This window comes from Artemia sp. Qi Xiang Cuo, chromosome 4 (assembly GCF_049724085.1).
Source record: "Artemia sp. Qi Xiang Cuo chromosome 4, ASM4972408v1, whole genome shotgun sequence".
In the NCBI taxonomy this organism is placed as follows: domain Eukaryota; kingdom Metazoa; phylum Arthropoda; class Branchiopoda; order Anostraca; family Artemiidae; genus Artemia; species Artemia sp. Qi Xiang Cuo.
Genome location: NC_142797.1, coordinates 9,144,639 through 9,165,989, shown reverse-complemented (window position 1 = coordinate 9,165,989; position 21,351 = coordinate 9,144,639). Strand labels below are relative to the sequence as shown.

At 35.3% G+C, this 21,351-nt stretch overlaps 1 protein-coding gene across 1 annotated transcript in view; it reads left to right on the top strand.

The window, feature by feature from the left end:
- Positions 1–2,877, top strand: part of LOC148952760 (uncharacterized) — a 76,032-nt gene extending 73,155 nt beyond the window's left edge. Inside the window, exon 13 of the mRNA XM_089088070.1 lies at positions 2,726–2,877. Within this exon, the coding sequence (XP_088944196.1) occupies positions 2,726–2,749 (24 nt within the window). The 3' untranslated portion in view covers positions 2,750–2,877. The remainder of the gene's footprint in view (positions 1–2,725) is intronic.
- Positions 2,878–21,351: the final 18,474 nt, after the last annotated feature.

Sequence of the window (21,351 nt, the reverse complement as noted above, 5' to 3'; positions counted from 1 at the left end):
TCGGAAATTATTGGCATTCTTGTCACATGTGCCCTCCCCCCTCCCCAAGATTTTGCTCTAGATCCTTCTTTGTTTTAGACCCAGTCGCTTGTCCAGAATCCAAAATTAAAGCTTTGCGCAATTGGAGGTTGAGGCCGTACTTGCGACTAGTGTTTAGATAAAAATGAATAAAAGGGGTATATCTAGTAATTTTACGGATATTATCCAGGGTTGCCACCCCTAGTGATTCTTTATATTGCCTGAACAAAAAATCACAAAATCAGCACATAATTCACTATATTATTGAAGAGAATAACTAAGTAAACCAAAAAATCACTAGAATCTAATTTTTTTCTCACTGGGTGTCAATCTTGATAATACCAATTGATACAGCAAAGGGTATGTATGCACGGATTTTTTATTTTATTTTGGACGTTTGTTATAATGTTTGGCAAGTGTCTTTTTAATGATGTATACATGTATACGATAGCATCAAATGAATTCATTTTCTTTGCTACCATATAATCGTTTTTTATTAGAGTATATTTATCTTATCTTTTATGTCCTTAGGCGCTGAAATATTGCATCAGAAGAAAGCATAATATCTAATGTCTTCCTTGACATGTTGTATAGTCGACACGACGAGCAAGGTTGACACATTTGGAAAAATTAAGATGTCAACAGAGTCAAATAAATGAATACGAATCTTAAAGTGGCTACTCGGAGTGTATATTCAGTCAACTAGTGCCATCTGTTACTAAATTTATCGACTAGGAGATTTGCCTTACACTAGAGCAGTGGTTCTCAAACTTATCTAGACACTGTACCCCTGTTTACCCACAACAAATTTTAGGTACCCCTTCTCAGTTACCGATAGGCCTACTAAGCAAACTATAGCTAAAATAAATAAAATTACCAGTCCTAAAGTTAAAGGGTTGTTCCTTTTTTTTGCCGGCCGGTAACCCCTTAAAAAATTTTGCATACCCACAAGGGATACGCGTACCATGGTTTGAGAACCACTGCATCAGAGTAAAAACTTGCGATTGAATGGAATCATTTTTGATATCATGATTATCATAGCACACAGCTTGATGCACTCACCTGATACCGGGAAAGATATGTTTCATTACTTCCTACAGAAGACGCTGATCAAATGCCCAGGGAGAGACAAGCTCACACCTTTGGGAGAATTCGGCGTAAAGGGCTGGCCACACGTAGCTGATTTCGGGAACTGATTTCCAATTCAGCGCCGATTTTAAAAAAATCGGCGTCGATTTGAGCTTGAAAATGATCATCACAAAAAAAAAATAGGGATACAAATTAATAGTCAGCCAGAGATGTCTGCGGTGAAAGGCCCCGCTACTGGGCTGAGAACTAAACTGAGAACTAAGCTGAGATCAATCATGCAACTATTAATAAACTCTACTTGACTGTTTGTGTCCATGATTCTTTGTTTTGAAAATCTCGCACAATAAATTTTTCTTTCAACAAATTTTTCTTACCGCTATCGTTTGTCCACTGATGCTGAAATCAGTTCCCGGAATCAGCTATGTGTGCCGAGCCCTTAAGAGTCGGTCTTTGACTTGGTGATTTAGAATATGTCACTTTTGGCTCCGGCAGGCTGAAATAGACATTTCTAAACGGAACCTGGCTTTCAATATAGAACAGGCTATCAATTAAAACAACGTGTTTGAACCGCCAACACGTTTTGAAATAGACACAGACCTGGAGGCCTCCATTCAGCGTACGTGACTGTTATTAAATAATAGCTTAAAACTTTGGACAATCTTATGGCAACAGTCTCGCTGGCTTGGCGCTAAAATTGAAATACGACTAATTGAATTTTTTTTCTTTCGACGGAAAATGGCCGCTGTATCTAACTTTGGCTTTCATATTTTTAATAATACAGCTCAAGGTGTCATTCGTGTAAAAAAAAGCCCGGTTTTTCCCTCATCTCTAGTGTCTTTGTTTTGATAATCCTTCAGGGCAATGGCTAAAATTTAATGGCTGCACAATTTAATAAATCCATTCTTCAAGTACTGGGTCACTTCTTGTTGTTTTTTTCTTTTTTTATTGTTTTTTATGCCTTTTTCCTTCATCAGGTATACTGGATGCGGCGCCACTGGTCTTTTGTTTAGTTTCATCATAATGTTAGTTAAATTTGTTGAATCTCTGTTTAGAAGAATCAGTAGACCATTTTAGTTGGATAGCTCTCGATGAGAATAGTTCCAAATCAATGCTCTAAGCTGAAAAAAACTGCTTCTTAAGTACTTTAAAGTGTTTAAAGTTGAAATTTATGTTGCCAATTCTTTTCTTTTAAAAAAGAAGACTTTTTAATTAATAAGTAATTAAGGACGTTCGATACCAAAAAACGTCAATTTGCTAATCTCAGTGTCGGCTGACAGCTTCAAAGACGAAACCGAATTTTAATGTCACTGAGCAGAAATCAAGACAATTTTAATGATGTTTTTTTTTATGCCCTTTCTTTAACTCAAATGTTATTAAATTGGGCCCTTTCTTTCTGGACGCTCAAATTACACATAGTTATATGGATTTTGTCCTCTCCTCAATGACAGGTCTTTACAAAAAAACAAAAATTTGTCTCAAATAAATAAATGTAGTTGCCAACTCATCAAAAAGATAAAATGTTAAAGATAAAATTATTTTATTGGGTAATCAAAATTCAGGATAAGTACAGTAATCTTTTCTAGTCTCTTTTTGTAAAGATTCTATTCTTATTTTTCAGGTAGACGCGACATCCATGCATTAATTTTAGGACGAGCTATAACTGGAATATAAGTCTTTCCAAGTTAAACATTTGTGTGGATTCTATTTCTTTTAACTCCGTTTTTTCGTATGTTATTTTGTATGTAAACAATATATTTAAATGAATCTATATCTGAGGAACTAGTGTTTTTCCATTGTTAATGTTATTTGATTTGTTTTATAAATCCGAAAAAGAATTTTTTCAAAGAAAAGTAAAGGGTTATATTAACTTTAACACTTGCAGAAATAAATTCCTATAATAATTCAAAATCAAAACGACCAAAAATTTTTATTCAAGAATAAATGAAACCCAAAACAAAAAGAAATTAAATAGACAATTATAGCAAATATATATATGACCTGTGCTAAAATAAACGAATAAATAAATATTAAAACGAGTAAAAATAATATTAAATATTCAAGTCAAACTTAAAATTAATAAAAATCACTACAAACCAGAGTTTGGCTTAGACCCCGGCGGTGTGCTGATATGGGATGACCGGTGGCGACGGGGCCAAAAACAGCGCGCCAGCGCCGCGCCACCTGTAAGATATCGGCGGCACGCCGCCGGCGCGATCAATGTAGATCGCAAACATTAATGTTTTCATCAGTCTTTCTGCAAATCACAGCTTAAATTTACAACCGATTCGAGCCTATTCATGAGTTCAAAACTTCACAAGTCGCTGGCTGGAAACTGGTCTTCTTCGTTATTCATCGAGAGAAGTAGAAATCTGGTAGAAACGAAATGGCTGTGGCGTTTCAGAACCCTTGCATAATAGTTGAAGTATCTATTAGCTATATATTCCTAACATAAATAATTATCAAAATTAGTAGTTTTTTTTTTCGTCGAGCATTACTGCATACAAAACTTCAAATTCCGTATCACAAAGTTCGTCAGTTATCTGGGTAAAAACTTTGAATATAAGTTTGAACTTGGAAGCTTAATTTTTTCATAATACTCTTTGCCTATATATGTTTTGTCACCTTTAAAACAGTTGAAATGAGCGACTTTGATATTAATTGTTTTCTTTTTTTTTTGCTCTTTTTGATTCCTAAAAATCCTTCCTTGTATTAAAAGCTGGTTTTTAATAACAATTTTTAAAAAATACATTTTAAAGTTTTTTTTGGCTTCTTTATAGAATATATGTCATGTAGGCTAAGGCTGAACTGCTGCTTTTTTTTATTGCTTTTGGCTGCTCTTTTGGATATTATTAATTTTTTCTTTTGGGGATTCATTCCAAATTATAAAGTCATAAATACCTAATATCAGCTAAATTATAAACTGTATCTTAAAGGAGTAAATTTATCAAATTGAAAAATACATGATGAACACTTCAATTAAAATTAAACAAAAAACACTTAATGATTTACTTGGTATGAAGAAAAATGAAGCGCCAGCTATTTTCATAGGTAAAAAATGGAAAACGCATCCGTTTTAAATGTAATTAAATGAAATAATATGCAGACTGAAGTGGTCCCAAGCATATGTCGATTGTTTGTTCATAATTCGTCACTTTTGATTATAGCAAAGTTTTAGGACACTTAGCACCCGTCATTGAGTTTAAGCTTTGATTTCCAAATGCTCACAAAAATTATCAAGTTTTAAAAAGTTACAATAATGATTCACCTGTGGTCAAAATACTCAGACTCCTCTTTGATTCCCACCCAGGCTCAAAGCTTCTGCTTTGATCCATGGAAATCTACAAAGTTTCTTTTTAAAATTAATTAAAAAAAAAACTTTCCGAAAAATAAGTTTTTCAAAGAAAAGTAAAGGAAATTTTAAACTTAAGCTCAGGATAACATGTTAAAATTAAAACACAAACGTCCAGAAATTACTATTAAAGAATAAATGAAACCCAAAAAGAACATAAATTAAACAAATAATCATAGCAAAAAACATACAACCAGTAATAATATAAATGAATAATAGATCTTAAAGCGAGTAATGCTTAGATTGAATATGAAAATCAAGCTTAAAACGAAAACAAATATTTTGCTATTAAAGTGCCTCTGGATACATGGCTAGCCACCAGAGAACCAAATGCATCTAGGGACGGTTGTGTTGGCAGCCCTCCTCCTGAAACTTCTACTGTTACGAATGGAACCAGAAATTCAGCCTCGGATATATCATCTCAAACCCCGTATCGAAGCGACAATCCTCGCCCTGAACTGACCACTCTGGAGAAGACTGACGGCGCTGACGACTGGTTCCCTCTACGCTGGTGACGCTGCCGAGCAAGAGCTTTAAGTAAGTAAGTAAGTAAAATAAATGAAACCCAAAGCGAACAGAGATTCGATGAAATTACATGATTTGGGGGGAGGGATACTTCATAGAGATTTTGATGTGGGTGAGTTTCATGAGGTTAATCCTGATTCCCGTTATAAGTTTCTGTGTGATTTGAGTTTTATTAGTTGTCAAAATGAGTTTAACATTTTTCATTTAAATTGTCAAGGGATTGGAAGTTCATAACAGTTTTTGAATGAGTTATGTCTGCAATCAACCCCTCATGTTTTAGCTTTAACGGAGACTTGGTTGAAGAACCATAGTTCTTCTCTGTTAGAGATTGGTAATTATAAGCTGTACATTAAAAATAGAGAGATGCATCAACATGGCGGCTTAGCAATTTATGTGCGTAATGATTTTGAGGTTAAGGTGAGAGATGATATAAGAGTTAATCGAGAAATGGTGTTTGAAAGTATGGTGTTAGAATTGCAGTATCTTAATTTTAAGTGTTTTATGATTGCCGTTTATAGACCCCCTTCGTGTAATATAGATGAGTTTAGCTCACTTTTAGAAGAGCAATTGGATAAGTTACCAATTTCAACTAGACCTTGTTTTATTTGTGGTGATTTTAACTTGGATTTAAGAACTGTGAATAGTAACCTTAGAGCTAGGGAGTTTCTAAACACTATGCTAGGTTATGGACTACAGCCTTTTATTAATATATGTACAAGAGTGAGCCATGATTCTGCTACGTTCATTGATAACGTTTACTTAAATACTGGATATAGTAGTGCGAGTGTTATTGTAAACGACGTTTTGGATCATTTCGATCTGTTGGTATCTATTCCTTCTCTTTTGGACCGGCCAAGATCAGAGCGTTCTGAAGTACCGAAAAATTGTTTTCCTGTTATTAATGTACCGAAGTTAAAAAATGAGCTTGGAGGAAAAAATTGTAATTTTTTATATAGTAACGATATGGATGTGAATGATAAATTTACACTTTGGTATTCGATGATTAAGGATACAGTAGTTGCTTGTAGTCAAGTTAGGAAGAAACGTAAGTATTTTGATTGGCAAAAGAAGCCTTGGGTTATGAAGAGTATTCTAGTTTCTCTAGCTAGGCGACAGCAACTGTATAAAAAGTCCGCATTAAGTAATAGTATTAGCGATGTAAATATTTATAAAGCGTATAGTAATAAGTTGAATAGTATACATCGTAAAGCTAAGTTAAATTACTTGAGTGATAGATTTAAAAATGCGGAGGGTAACCCGAGAAAGACTTGGAATGTTATAAATTCTGTTATTAAACCGAATAAGCCAGAAATTGTTTGCAGTCTTGTTGATGGTGAAAATATTCGCGAAACTACTGAAGGTATGTGTGAGCACATTTCTAGTGTAGGGGGCCGGTTAGCGTCGTCTGTTGAGCAGCATGCAAGTGATGGTGATTTTACTCAGTTTTTGCCTGAAAGTAGTGACGTTTCTATGTATTTGCGACCGGTTACTGTACAAGGATTGTGTGATGTGGTAAATGGTATGCGAAACAGTGCATCCAGGTCAGACTTTATTACAACAAAGGTTTTTAAGTCAGTTTTTCCTGTGATATCGCAACAAATTTTGTACCTGGTTAATGCTAGTTTTAAATGTGGTATATATCCGGAGTGTCTTAAAAGTGCCAGAGTAATACCTTTATTTAAAGGGGGTGATAGGAAAAATGTGAATCATTATCGATCGAAATCCCTCCTTTCTGTTATTTCTAGGCTAGTAGAAAAACTTTTTAATTCTAGAGTATCTGAGTTTTTGGAGAATATTTCCTTTTTCCATTCTAATCAGTTTGGTTTTTGTAAGGGGATGTCTACCAAACAGGCAATTTTATTTTTGACGACGTTTGTGCATGATGCTTTGGACCAAGGGTTTAAGGTGGCGTCTATTTTTTTAGATATTGTTAAAGCGTTCGATTCAGTTGACCATGAAATTTTAATTATGAAGCTAGAAAATTGTGGAATTAGAGGAAATGCGTTGAAGTTACTTGAAACTTTTTTGAGAGGTAGGACCCAGTGCGTTGAAATTTCTAATGTGAGGTCTGGTGAAAGAATGGTTGATTATGGTGTTCCACAGGGTTCTGTTTTAGGTCGGCTTTTATTCTTGGTTTATATCAATGACTTACGATTTTCTGTTTTGGATTTGTTAGATAGTGCACATTCTAATTGTAGGGTGATTATTCCTAGTTTTTCAGATGATAACCATTTTACTGCCGCAGCAAAGACTGAATCTGATTTAATAGAGATAATGAGAAGAGGTATGTTGGGTATAGATAAGTGGATGAGAGTGAATAAGCTTTTGTTAAACCATAGTAAATCAGGTTTTATTATATATGGTAGATCATCAAATTTTTACCCTTGGGTTCTGGATTTGCAAATGGAGAATTATGTAATTAAGCGTACAGCAGTACTCAGTAATCAGTAATCAGTACTGTAATCAGTACTGAATGAGCCTTTGAACTGTGAGGACGCAAATTGGATTTACTTTGAATTTAATTGGTTTGTAAAAAGTGTATTTGTTAGACAGTGAAGATATTGCGAAACATTGAATTGGCTTGGGATTATACACCTTGGATTATGTCATTTAATTATGACAAAAAACGAAAATAGGCCAAAGTCAATGAATCAAGCTCTGATTGAGTAGCAGCTCAGGTGTCTTTACCGCTTGCCCTGAGGAATGGAATGAAATGCAAATATTTGATTAGTTGAATTTTGCAAACGCTACAGAGTATTCCTGAAAGTTGGTTGTGATTCCTGAAGTAGCGTCGGTATTCAAACGCTATTGGAAGTCGTCGGTGCAGGAGATAGGGGTGTTAGCCGTGCCCAAATTAACGGTGGCTTAGCGAACTGCACGTCCGCATCGACGTGGATAAATTATAGGTGCCAAAATAGGTAAGAGAGATTAAATATTTTATTTTATTTGCACTTGACATGGGGCGAAAAAGGAAGATTGCTAAAACTGTCCAAGTAGGATCCCAGTCTGTTGAGAACAGTTTGTTGAATTCGACCGTTTCATCTGAAGAGAATAACGATGTCGCTTCACTGAAGACCCTGGCGGATGATTTTGCCAAGATGCTAACAATACTTACTGAAAATGGTAAAAAACTAGACTCTATAAACGATAGTATAAAAATGTTAGAAAATCGTATGGTATCAGTGGAAAATACACAGTCTGAGCTAAAATCAGAAGTTAATACTGCGAGTTCGCGTGTTACACAGCTTGAATCTGATGTTCTAAGCTTAAGAAATCAAATGTCAATTATCACTAGTGCAACGAAAAAGTATGAAACTGGGAGTACAGATCTGTCTCGTCGGCTTATGGCATCTGAGTATCGACATACAGAGACGAATATTATCATTTGGAATGCTCCCTTCGAAAATACCACCCAAGCCGAAACGTTTTTTGACCAGTTGTGTTTGGAGGGTCTAGGTCTGTCTATGGTCCCGAGGTTTCGAGTTGTTGGTGGTGTCCGTAAGGAGCAACCGTATTTTAAAGTTCATGTTGGTTCTCGAGATGCGAAGGTCAGTGTGCTTAAGAACGGAAAGAAATTAAAAGGAAAAGTATTGGACACCATAGAATTGTATCTGTTAGTGATGATGCACCAATATCAGTTCGCGAAGCTCGAAGGAAGTTGTATGTAAAGAAATCTAGATTAAATGCTATAGGAGTTTCATCATGGGTTTCCAATACAGTTCCAGCATATATACCGATCGACCGTGGTAGTGTGGCGGCAAAATTTGGTTACGATGAGCCTATCCCTGAGTTATGTGACCAATATATGGTTATATCATGAATGGTGAATTAATAGTTTGTTAAGATATTTTTATTTTTATTTATTTTTTTTTTTTGTTTTTGTTTTTATGGAAAAAAAATTAAAAGTTGTTCTTTTTTCCTAATTTATTTTTCTTTTTTTAGAATTTAGAATTGGTAAGTGGTATAAAAAGGTAGAACATTGTGTTTTCTTCAATTATAATTTTCTGGAATTCAGTAATGGAAACAGTAAGCCTGTATTGTGACAGGTTAGTGTTAGTGTCAATTTTTTCACTTTTTTTGTATTCGTTTGTTTATTTATACTATTTTGTTAATATGTTTCTTATTATTTTTAGGTTATATTGTGTTTTTTCTGGTGCTTCGATTACGTTGGAAACGGGACCACCGAGCCTCCGAGTTATAGTAAGTTATTCAGTTGGTTAGGTTTGGTTGCAACTACCCTCCTTTTCTTTTTTATATATATATATATTTATAAAAAATGGTAATTGTTCGTAATGATCGTTTGGATTGGCTTGCGAATAATCCATTGAGTGTTTCGGATTTAGGATTAGGGGTACTTCACAGGGATTTTGATATGGGGGTAGATGATGTTTTTCCGAAGATTAATTATAAGTGCCCAGTTGATTTACATACTAGACTGGCACCGGATAAACTTGGCATTTTTCATTTGAATTGTCAGGGGTTAAATAGTACATTGGATTATTTGTCGGAGCTGTGTATGCTATCTGATTTTCATATTCTTGCACTTACTGAAACATGGTTAATGAATAATAATTCTGGACTATTGGATATTTCAAATTATAATATGTATGTTAAGAACCGTACTCATCATCAGCATGGAGGACTTGCCCTGTATATTAGAACTGATTTGAATGTGAAGGTTAGGGATGATTTGTGTGTTAATAAAGATATGATTTTTGAGTGTTTTGTTACGGAGGTTGATAAGAATGGTGACCCAGTTTTTATTGCTGTTTGTTACCGCCCCCCTTCAGCTAGTGTAGATTGTTTTTTAGAATTATTAGAGCAAAAAATGGACCTTCTAACTCGTAAGAACATACCGTGTTTTGTGTGTGGATATTTTAACATTGATTTGAAATTGTTAGCATCTAATTCAAAAGCCTGGAATTTTTTGAATTTAATGTTAGGTTATGGGATGCATCCTGCTGTAAATATTTGTACTAGAGTGACGGATTCATCTTCATCTCTAATTGACAATGTATTTTTGAATGTTCCCCATGATTCGTCAAGTGTTGTGTTAAATGATGTTTCGGATCACTTTGGTTTTGCTATATTAGTTCCGGGTATATTTAAGAATATTAATATTAATTGTGTTGCTCGCACTAAGCCTAAGAAATTATTAGTTGATTCAAATACTATTTCAAGATTTAAGCTTAGGATAGAACAGTTAGACTTTAAATTTTTACAAGAAGACTTAGATTTAAATTTGAAGTTTGAGCTTTGGTATGGTAAGATTAAGGATACGTTTTTGGAATGTTGTGAAGTGTCAGGAATATAGAAGAGAAGGGTGTCTCCGAATAAACCTTGGATTACAAAGAGTTTGTTACAGTCAGTTAATAAAAGACGTTTTTTATATAAGTTGTCAACAAGGAGCAATGATCCTCATGATAAAGTAATATATACAGTTTATAATAGTAGGTTAAATGCTGTACTCCGACTGGCTAAGGTAGAATATTATAAGGTTAAATTCAAAAAAGTTGAGGGTAACCCGAGTAAGACTTGGACATTGATTAAGTCGCTGACTTGCCCTGGTAGCGTCTTGATCCGTCCAGATAATATGGGAATGAATAATAATGTTGCAGATGAGATGTGTAATCACTTCACTACTATTGGGCAGCGTGTGTCATCATTGGTGCCAGTATTTGATCAAGATGGAGATTTTCGTCAGTTCCTACCTGAAGATTGTGATGTGTCTGCGTACCTTAAATCTGTAACTATTGATGAATTATTTGATGTTATAAATAATATGAAAAATGGTGCATCAGGAGGCGATTTTATTTCGTTGAAGGTTTTGAAGTCGATATTACCTGTTATATCTAGTCATTTTTTAGTACTGATAAATAATTGTTTAAAAGCTGGAATATTTCCTGATTGTCTAAAGTGCGCGAGTGTTATCCCGATATTTAAAGGAGGGGATAAGAATTGTTTTAGTGATTATAGACCGATTTCTTTACTGCCATTTATTTCTAGAGTGTTTGAAAAGTTGATTCATAGTAGGATGGTAAGTTTTTTCGAAAAAAGACAATTTTTTAGTTTTAGTCAGTTCGGGTTTAGGAGTCATCATTCTACAGAGCATGGAGTTTTGTTTTTAATAACTTTTATTAATGATGCTTTAGACAAGGGTCTGAAGATAGCTTCAATAGTTTTGGATATTACTAAAGCATTTGACTCTGTTGATCATGATATACTAGTTCAAAAGCTATATAGTAGTGGTATACGTGGTGATTTTTTAAATGTCACAGTTATTTTTCTTAGTGGAAGGACTCAGTGTGTTGTGATGGATGGAGTTACATCTAAAATTGAATATATTTCGATTGGAGTACCCCAGGGTTTCGTGTTGGGCCCTTTGTTGTTTTTGGTTTATATTAATGACCTTTGTAGAGCTTCAAGTAATGTGTCTTGTTCTTTAGACTTTGATACTTACGGTACTAAGGGAATTCTACCATGTTTTGCTGATGATGCCCATTTCACCGTAGCTGCTAGAACTGAAAATGAGTTGATGACTATATTGAAACAAGGTATTTCTTCGATTGAAAAGTGGATGCGAGTAAATAAATTGAGACTGAATCATAATAAGTCGAATTTTTTGATTTATGGTAGAATTACTGGACATTATCCATGGATTAATAATATAGAAGTAGGGCACCATACTATTGTAAGATCTACTAGTACTAGATACCTTGGTGTTATAATTGATGAAAGCCTTAGTTTTAAAGACCATATTGCATCTGTTAACAGCAAATTGTCTCGTAATATTGGTATTATGCGTAAACTTAGGTATCTTTTTCCGTGTGAAATTCTGAGAATGTTGTATTTTTCTTTGGTTCACCCTTATCTCATTTACTGTTGTATGGTTTGGTCGAAAACATTCGTAACTCACCTCCGTCCGCTCTGCGTAACACAAAATATGGCAATTAGAGTTCTTTATGGTAATCAAATTGACCTATCTGCATCGGTGAGGCATCTTTACCGCGAGTATAAAATTCTACCGTTGGCAGGAATATGTGTATTCTATAATGCTCTGTTTATGTTTAAATATTTAGCTTCGGAGTTACCATCATGTTTTTCAGGAATGTTTAGTCTTGCGTCTACTATTCACGATCATTTGACACGATCTTCTCAGTTGGTGCGAAGACCAGCTATGGTCACGTCTAGGTCTAGGTTTTCAATTCGCCCTGTTGTTCCGTTAGTTTGGGAGAGTTTGCCAGAGGATTTGAGGACTGTTGGGGGTTTGCAGGATTTTCGTAAGTCGCTAAAGAACCATTGTTTTGATGTGTATATTTTGAATGGATTATTCCACGCCACTTAAGTTTTGTTTTTGAGGAGGGTTTAGTTGCAGCTGAATATGATTATAATTTTTATATTTTTTTTGGGTGTTGTTTGGAGGTTGGTTGGTTTTGGGGTCCGGTAAGTTGAGCTCTAATTATTATTTTTTTTTTTTTTTTTTTTTTCTATTTCTTTTTTTTTTCTTTTTTCTTTTTTTTTTCTTTTTTGGTTTCTTGGTTTTTTGATTTATTAGGTGGGTTTTCTCCCGCACAAGCATTGCTTCAGGGAATCGATGATGTATATATATTTTTTTTTTTTTTTTAAATAAACCCATTGTTACTTACAAATACTATACGATACCTTGGTGTTATTGTGGATGAATGCCTTAGTTTTAAAAGTCATGTTTCTTTTATTAGTAGTAAGATTGCAAGAAATGTTGGAATGATGAGAAAGTTAAAAAATATTTTCCAGGATTCTGTTTTGAGATTGATTTATTTTCCGTTATTTCACCCGTATTTAGTATATTGCGTGAGTATATGGTCTAGCACATTTTCAGTGCATTTGCAGCAGTTACGTGTGATACAAAATATGGCACTGCGAGTGTTGTCTGGAGATAATCGGAGAACCTCGGTGAGATCCCAATATGTACAGTTAAATATTATCCCTGTGTCAGGTCTTGGGAAATTTTACCATGGGTTATTTATGTTTAAGTATTTTTCTAATTTGGTTCCCAAGTGTTTTTTAAATTTATTTATTTCTGGTGATGATGTACACAATTATCCTACTCGTCATGCTAGAGATATACGGACACCTCAAGTTACTAGTACTAGATCGGTATTTTCAATACGTCATGTGGGGCCAGTTGTCTGGAATAATTTGCCTGTTTCTTTAAAAAGTTCAGTGAATCTATGTGAGTTCCGTCGGGACCTTAAAACCCTTTGTCTCCATATGTATGAATTTGTATGAATTTGTTTAAAGGGTGGTATAGTTGAGTCACTCTCAGGTTTGCCCGGAACCCGTTTTTCCCGTTTTTCCTATATATTTTTTTTTTTTTTTTGTTTCGTTTATTTATTATTTATGGGATGGCGGCGGGAAGTTTTGGAGTATGTGAAGTATTTATTTTTGGTTATTTGACCAGGAGCCGAGTGAGTGTAGGATTTTCATTTTTTCTTCTTTTTTCTTTCTTTCTTCTTTTTCTCTTTTTTGTCTCTTCTTTCTCTTTATTATGTTATTATAAGTGTTAATTTTAAGAGGGTAAATACTTCCGAACAAGCGTTAGCTTATGGAAGGTCATTTGTTTTTTTGCGTTGTGATGTTTTTGGAATAAACCCTTATCTTATCTTAACAGAAGTTAAATAAACAATCATAGCAAAAAACATACAACAAGTAATAATATAAATGAATAAATAGATCTTAAAGCGAATAATGCTTAGATTGAATATGAAAATCAAGCTTAAAACGAAAACAAATATTTTGCTATTAAAGTATAAATGAAACTTAAAACGAACAGAAATTAAACAAACAATCAATGCGAACAAACATACAATATATATTGATGTTTTCTTTTGTAATTAATATTGAAAATAAATATTAAAATTGAAAACTGAAATATTAAAACTTGATATTGAAAATAAATATTTATTTTCAATATTAAGAGCAAAAGAAAACATTTGTAATATAATTCGTTTTCAGTAAAGCGCCAATGACGCAGTAGGTTTTAGGCTTCTGCAGTGAGGCGATACCCAAACTCTTGTTTGTAGTTATTTTTATTCGATTCAAACTTGATCTGCATACTCAATTTAAGTTTCACTCGTTTTAAGATTTATTTATTCATTTACATCAATATATATTGTATGTCTGTTCGCATTGGTTGTTTGTTTAATTTCTGTTCGTTCTAAGTTTCATTTATACTTTAATAGCAAAATATTTGTTTTCGTTAAAAGCTTGATTTTCATATTCAATCTAAGCATTTTTCTTGAAATTAAAAACAGCACTTGATTACTCTATTTTGGCAAACGCTTATTTTTATTACTTTCAGGATTGGCTTGATACAAATTTATGAAAAGAAAATCATTGTCAGCGCAATGGCGCTGCCTAAGTAAAGTGTGATATGGGCGTAATGTGTTATTTGTTTTTCACCAAGGTACTTTGTATATCAGGACTTCTTGTAAAAACTTTGGAAGAAGCTATTTCAACTGAGAATTGAAAGTTCCAGCTTCCTTTTTAAGAGTAAAAGTGATTGTAAGGGCATCCACAATTATATTATTCTGAGTTCAATTATAGTATTCATTCTGAGTTCAACGTGAAAACATCGGTTTAGAATTAGATATTAACTCTAAACCAGTAAGCTTTTTCTCAGTGAATTTTAATCTCTGAGAAGCTTGTTAGATTTTGCAATATCTGACAAGGGATTACAGACTTGAATAAATTTATTAATGAATAAATTTACTCAGTATTCCAACAAATGAAGGATAATCCTACGGCAATTATTGTCAAATTATTTTGATTGATTAGTTAGTTATTACCGCAAATTTCATTGATAAGCGAGCAGTAGAGGGGAGGTAGTCTGTGGCAAGCGTCGTAGTAACTGCCAGAGTGTGTCTCCCTTAATTTGCGGGGAATAGATAGCAGGAGCCTACGCTTCCCTTGCTTATCTGTGCATCTTGTTATTTTCCCCACCGATACCAACTTGGACTGAAAACGGACATTTCTTTTGGAATACGATGGGGCAATGAGCGGTGAATTTTTGTATAATCCGGTGCTTAATCACGTCACCTGTTCAATGAAGCCACAAATTAAATCGGACTCGTTGATACGATCTTGCGTGCAATTTTTTGAGAAGGAGGCTATCCTGGAAGCGAAAGAGATTTTATCTGAGTTGGTTGCTTACGAAGAACGTTGCGTAAAGCATGTGAAAGAAGAAGACAATGTGGTAGACATTGGGAAAATGCTGTAAAGATGTGCTAAAGACCACAAGAGCCTACCTAAGTTCGTAATTTATGATCCTGTGGAAGTTCCAGCTTCATCAGAATTAGTTGGTGCTTATGTTATAAGCAAAATTAATGAGATGTGCAAAAAGGTTGAGAAAGCGGTTATACATATGCAGCAGCTACCCGTTCCTGTAGATCACAGCCCCGTCGAGAAATCCAGTAAGCCTACCCTTCTTTACTCACTCATGGTGAAGAATCCCCCCCCCCAAAAAAAAAAAAAACCTCAGTAGGGCTGAGGCTAGAAAGTCTGTTATAGGTTCGACTTGTGGTACTATTCCTGATAAGTCTGCAATTGAGATTCGAAGGGGCAGATCGGATTTTAAAGTTCTTGTGGACAGTAAACTATTAGGAGAGAAAATAGCCAGTTCGTTCAAAGCCAATGATCGAAAGATAGCTCTCAGTGCGCGATCTAAGCAATTCATAAGTATCATCAAGCAAGTCCCCCCGGATTTCGAAAGTGAGCTATATTCAGCCGTTCCCAACTACACCAAGAATGAAAAAGTGGCAAATCCCGCACATTTAAGCTGTTCTTCTCGTCAAAAGCTCATCTAGATAATGCGTTATCAAACCCAGTTAAGATCGGGTATGAGGTGCACCGGGTTAAACTTTTCCATTTCGTTCCAAAAAGAGTCTACAATCAGTGTTGCCAGATTGGGCTAGTTTCCGCCAATTGGGCTAGTAAAATTTCATTTTTGCGGGTAAGATTCCCAAAAACCCGCAACGCGGGTTTTTGGGCTAAAAAACCTTTCATTTTGCTATTTTTGGGCTATATTTACAAAACATTTTTTTTAATTTCGAAATCGACCGAGACACGATGCAAAAGCCAGCGGTCATCATGTCATGTCTGTAGTTGTCATGTAGATTGTCTGTGGCGGAACTGCCGAGCTCCAACGCTCCAACAACTTTCAAAGAAGAACGGAAAGAAAAGACCAGTGAGTAGTGTGTGACTCATTCTCTAGCCAAGAAAGTGATAAATCTTGGAACAAGGGGAGAGGTAGAAAAACTTTTTTTTTCCTTTATTGATAGGTAAATTGTACTGACCTGCTGTCCGAGTTGCTGTGTCTGTTATGAGCCAAGATTCTGAAGTAACTTAGCTTAGATAAGATAACCATAGTTAAACCATTAGATAACCATTAGATAAACCATAGATAACCATTCTCCAAAGAGAGTACTCAAACGTAACCTCTGCCATTGTCCAGCCCGTCTGACACCAGTAGGGGCCACTAAATTTTGTTGGTACAGGAAGAGGACAGGGTAAATTTGGAATATAGGACCATAATGAGATAGCTAGGAAATAAACATACCATTCGATTCAGAATTCAATCCTCTATCCGAATATAACAATAAATTCCGGCGGAAATTGATTCTAGAAATTTTGAAAATTCTGGAATTTCCAGATTCTGGGATTGGAAAAACCTAGTTTCGGTTTAGTTTTCGGCTCACTCGGTATTCGAGGTCTAGGCCACCCCACCTACACCCCCATGGCCCGCCCCCGAATCCCTTCGTATCCCCGAAAAGCTTGATTTTTAGAATCTAATGGATGAGTTTCCGCCGGAAATGATTGCTATATTTGGACACAGCATTGAATTTTGAGTCGAATGGTATGTTTATTTTTTAGCTATCTCATTATGGTCCTATATTCCAAATTAACCGAGGACAGATACCGTGAATCTTATTTGCACTATATCTTCCCAAGGCTGGACCAGAAGTGTAAAATTTTTACACAGCTGAAAATATCTGGTCTGCTTTACCTGCTGTGTGAAAATTATTAATTTCTGGTCAAGCATGAAGGAGATATGGAGCAGATAAGATTCACGGTATCTCTCTTCTTCCTATACCATACTATATTGTACACACAGAAGGACATGTTTATCTGGACTGTGAGCAGAGCATCGTTCGACTGAAAACCATATAGGCTACCTGACCTTAGTTTTTCAGCATTTGCTTAGAGAAGGAACCAGAAAATATTCAGAGTAAATCAGTAAACAGAGGAAAGGCTCAGCTAGACACTAATGTACCAGTATTGAGTTTCTACAGAATTTTTTTAAGATTCATAATAGCAAAATGGACATTGCAAAACTTGTGTTTTGATGGTTGCTTGTTGCTTTTATGTTACCTTACTTCTGCTTAACTCCAGCATCTTGTAAAATAGGAAAAGAGGTTTTAAAGATAAATTAAAGTTTTTTTGTTGATTGCTTCAGTTTGGATTCCTCAATTTCCTTCCCTTTAAATGAGCCGAACAGCTCGTAGCTTGAAATACTTGATGGTTATGGTTACACGAAAGTAGCATAGGGTAAAGGAGCTGGTAGTCGGCCCGGTCAGAGTAGTCGGAAATTCAAAAAAAAAACATTTTATTAAAAATTTTTAAAACCACATCATGAGTTGTTTTTTTTTTATTCCATAATATAATCATTTTTTGATCCACAAAATTAAAAAAAAAAAAAAAACAATAAATTATTAAAAGATTTAGGTATAATTTTTTTTCTGTTTTACTGTCTGGATAATTTTACCTGGCCGTCTACCAGCTCCGTTACCCTAATGGCTATACAAAAACTATATAATTCCTCTTTCTGGCTTACTAAAAATCAGAGTGAAATGGTTAATGGTTATAAAGAACCCTCATACTAAAAATGGGTGACAATTTGTTTATTTTGGTGTAATTGCCAATTTTTTAATAATAATTGCCAACTTGCTAGCTGGTTAGATTGACAATGATGTTGATGGGGTATGTTTTGGATTATCAGACAATATGCCAAATTAAATTATACTTCATGTAAAACTATAACTGTCAGAAGCTTAATATTCTTGAGTGCATGGGACAATCAGAAAAATTCAGTTGATGCAAATCCCCAGTTAGCTTGATGTGCTTGCTAATTAATAATTTCAGGACTTTCTAGCCAAAACTAAGCTTTAAATGAAAGGGTAAAACCTATTCCTGTTTCATTTAAGACTTTTCTGCAGCAGATAGACACAAAAAAGTTGTTCATGCTTTTCCAGCAGTTTGCTTTAGATGGTTAGAACAAGCAGGTGGTTAAAACATCCCTTTTTTCAGATTGTCGCCATGGGAAAATGGGCGAAGTATGCCAAAACATATAATGAAAGGTGGGAGAATGAATTTCCTTGGGTCAAGCAATGCCCAACTGATGAGTCAAAAGCATACTGTACGGCGTGCAGAAAAGAAATTAGGGCTCATCATAATGACCTGTCAGTGCCTGCTAGCTCTCAAAAACATAGACTGAAGTCAATGCAACAGGTCCCGTCAAAAGGTTGCAAGACACTTGATGGCCATGTGACAGTTTTAAGTGACAAAGTGAAGAAACACGAGCTTGCCATTGCCTGTCACATTGCTTGCCACTCATCTGTTAGAACGGTAGACCACCTAGGAGAACTGATTAATGTCATTATATCTTCAACTGCTACTTCTGCTGCCAAACCAACAGATCGACTTAGACTACATCGTACGAAATGCAGTGCTTTGATTGTGCATGTGATTGTACCTAGTCTACTAGAAGAAATAGTGCAAGATTGTAATAACAAGTATTCTTTGATATTGGATGAGTCTACAGATGTTGGAACGCACAAATACATGGCTTTATGTATTAGATTCTTTTGCAATAGAAGGAAGAAAATAGTGACACGTTTCCTAGGACTTGTCGAGATTCAAAGTGCTACAGCTGAGAACCTTTATAATGGACTGAAGGACTTCATTGAAAACAAAATTAAATTGAAGCTGGAGAATATTACAGGACTAGGAACTGATGGTGCCAGTAATATGGTTGGACAGAACTGCTCTTTGTTTACTAAACTAAGGGAGCATAATCCTGATCTAGTTTTGATCAAATGCATTTGCCATTCGTTGCACTTGTGCATGTCAGCAGCAGCTAAAGTTTTGCCAACAAACATAGAGTTTTTGCTAAGAGAGACTTATAACTGGTTCAGCAATAGCCCTCTCAGACGGGAGGCTTATCGTCAAATATACTCCTTGATCAATAGTACGGGAAAAGAGCCAAAGAAGATTTTGCAGCTCAGTGGCACTCGTTGGCTCGCCAGAGAGGCTGCCATTGATATGATTCTTGAGCAGTGGCTTGAGTTGAAGACTCACTTCAAAAGGGCAGCGCAGACTGAGCGATGTTTTACTGCGAACACGCTTTCGATGATGTACGAGGATGATGTGAACTATTTCTTTTTGACATTTCTGCTTCCTATCACAAAAGAATTCACCAGAATGAGCCTCTTATTTCAGCAGACTTCTGTCGACCCAGCCAAGTTGTTCAAAGATTTTGAATCATTTGTTTCTACATTATTCCGTCGTGTAGTGAGAGGGGCCGAAAAACTGACTACCGCTCAGTTGCTAGAAATAGAAATGATAGAAGAAAACTTTTTAGATGTTACACTTGCTGATCTTGGAACCAATTTCCGTCGAATGTTGATAAACTCGAAAGTTCCAGATGAACAAAAGAGTGAACTTAGAAAAAGATGCTATGACTTTCTGAAGAAATTGTGTGAAGAGGTGAAGAAAAGAGTCCCTTCACACATGAAATTGCTTTCAACTGTGGTTTTGTTATCACCAGAGCACTGTCTGAGTCAGATTCGTTGCAGTTTTGATAACCTACCTTTGTCTCTTCTTGTGCCAGTGCCAGATAAAAACTTGCGGAAAGTGGAACTAATAGAAGATCAGTGGAGAAGACTGCTGTCTATCGACTGGACACTGGTGGTTGAGAAAAGTGAATCTCTCAATTCTGAACAATTTTGGGTCGCTGTGTACAATTACACAAATGCAGGGGGAGAATATTGTTTTAGAGAACTCGCCGCCTCTGTACTCAATATTTTGGCACTACCAGTGTCGAACGCGTTTGTTGAACGGGTTTTTAGTATAATGAACTGCGTTAAGACAAAAGTTAGGAATAGAATGGGCCTGAAGCTGCTTTCGGCGATATTATTGATTAGAGGGTGCCTTCATGGGGATGAAAAATGTTGTCAAAATTTCATCCCTTCGAAAGCAATGTTTCAAAGGTTCGACAGCTCTATGTATAAGTGCGAAAAAAGTAATGCTGAAACTGAAGATGAAGACATCGCGGTTTTTGAACTGTTAGATGAGTTTTTTGAGGAGTGATAACCCACAGTTGTGTATTTTTTCTGTGGTGCATTTGTTGCTGGATAATATTTTGCTTCTAATTATTTAGACTCAGGGCGTATTTTTCACTATCATCGGACTCGCGTTAATGATTACGGCTGGACTTCCACCAACTGTCTTCAGTGCAAAAGAATAGAGCCTCATGGCTAGAATAGAGCCTCATGTATTGGATTTCCTTGTATTTCGTAAGTTTTAACCCAGATTAACAATACAACTTTCTGTAATTGTGGTTTCAGTCTGATTTTCTTTTATTCTAGGTTTTAAAATATCGGATAAGGATTGAATGCCTAACAATACATAATAATTAAGTATATACGCTCCATGGATTAAATGGGTTGATAGAGTGAAGTTGAAACTTAAAACGAACAAAGTTATTACCCCTCTACTTGTGCCGTAATAGATTTACTAGCGCTTTACTTAAAGAAAAAAAAAATGGAAGAAAGGTTGTTCTCTCACTGCTAGAAAAAAACAGCCACTTAGTGGGCTGTACGTATTATCGATTATCGCCTCTGAGCCTCTGGAGAATATTTATCCGGTAAATTCGCCAGTGATATGCTAAAAGCTTGGAACAAAACAGTGCAGATGTGAATTTTCTGTTTGTTACTAGGTATTCTTTTAAGCTCACATAACATTGTTTTTCAATGATATCATGGTATGTATAAAATAAACCAAGTGTCTAAAGAATACATTGCCTTTTTGTTTTCAGGGAAGCACTTGTCAATTTTACGATGTCATACGTAGAAGATTTGTTATTTTTGTTCGCTCACAGAGCTCTTTTTTGCTTTTGACCTATCCTTAAGTTTAGGTTATCTGATATGCCAATTGTATTTCTTCCTCGTTTTACCCATAACAGCGCTATAATAGGGTTATAATAGCGTTCGCTATTTTTGGGCTACTTTGGGCTAGTGATTGCTCCTCTTTGGGCTATACGTTATGCCAAAAAC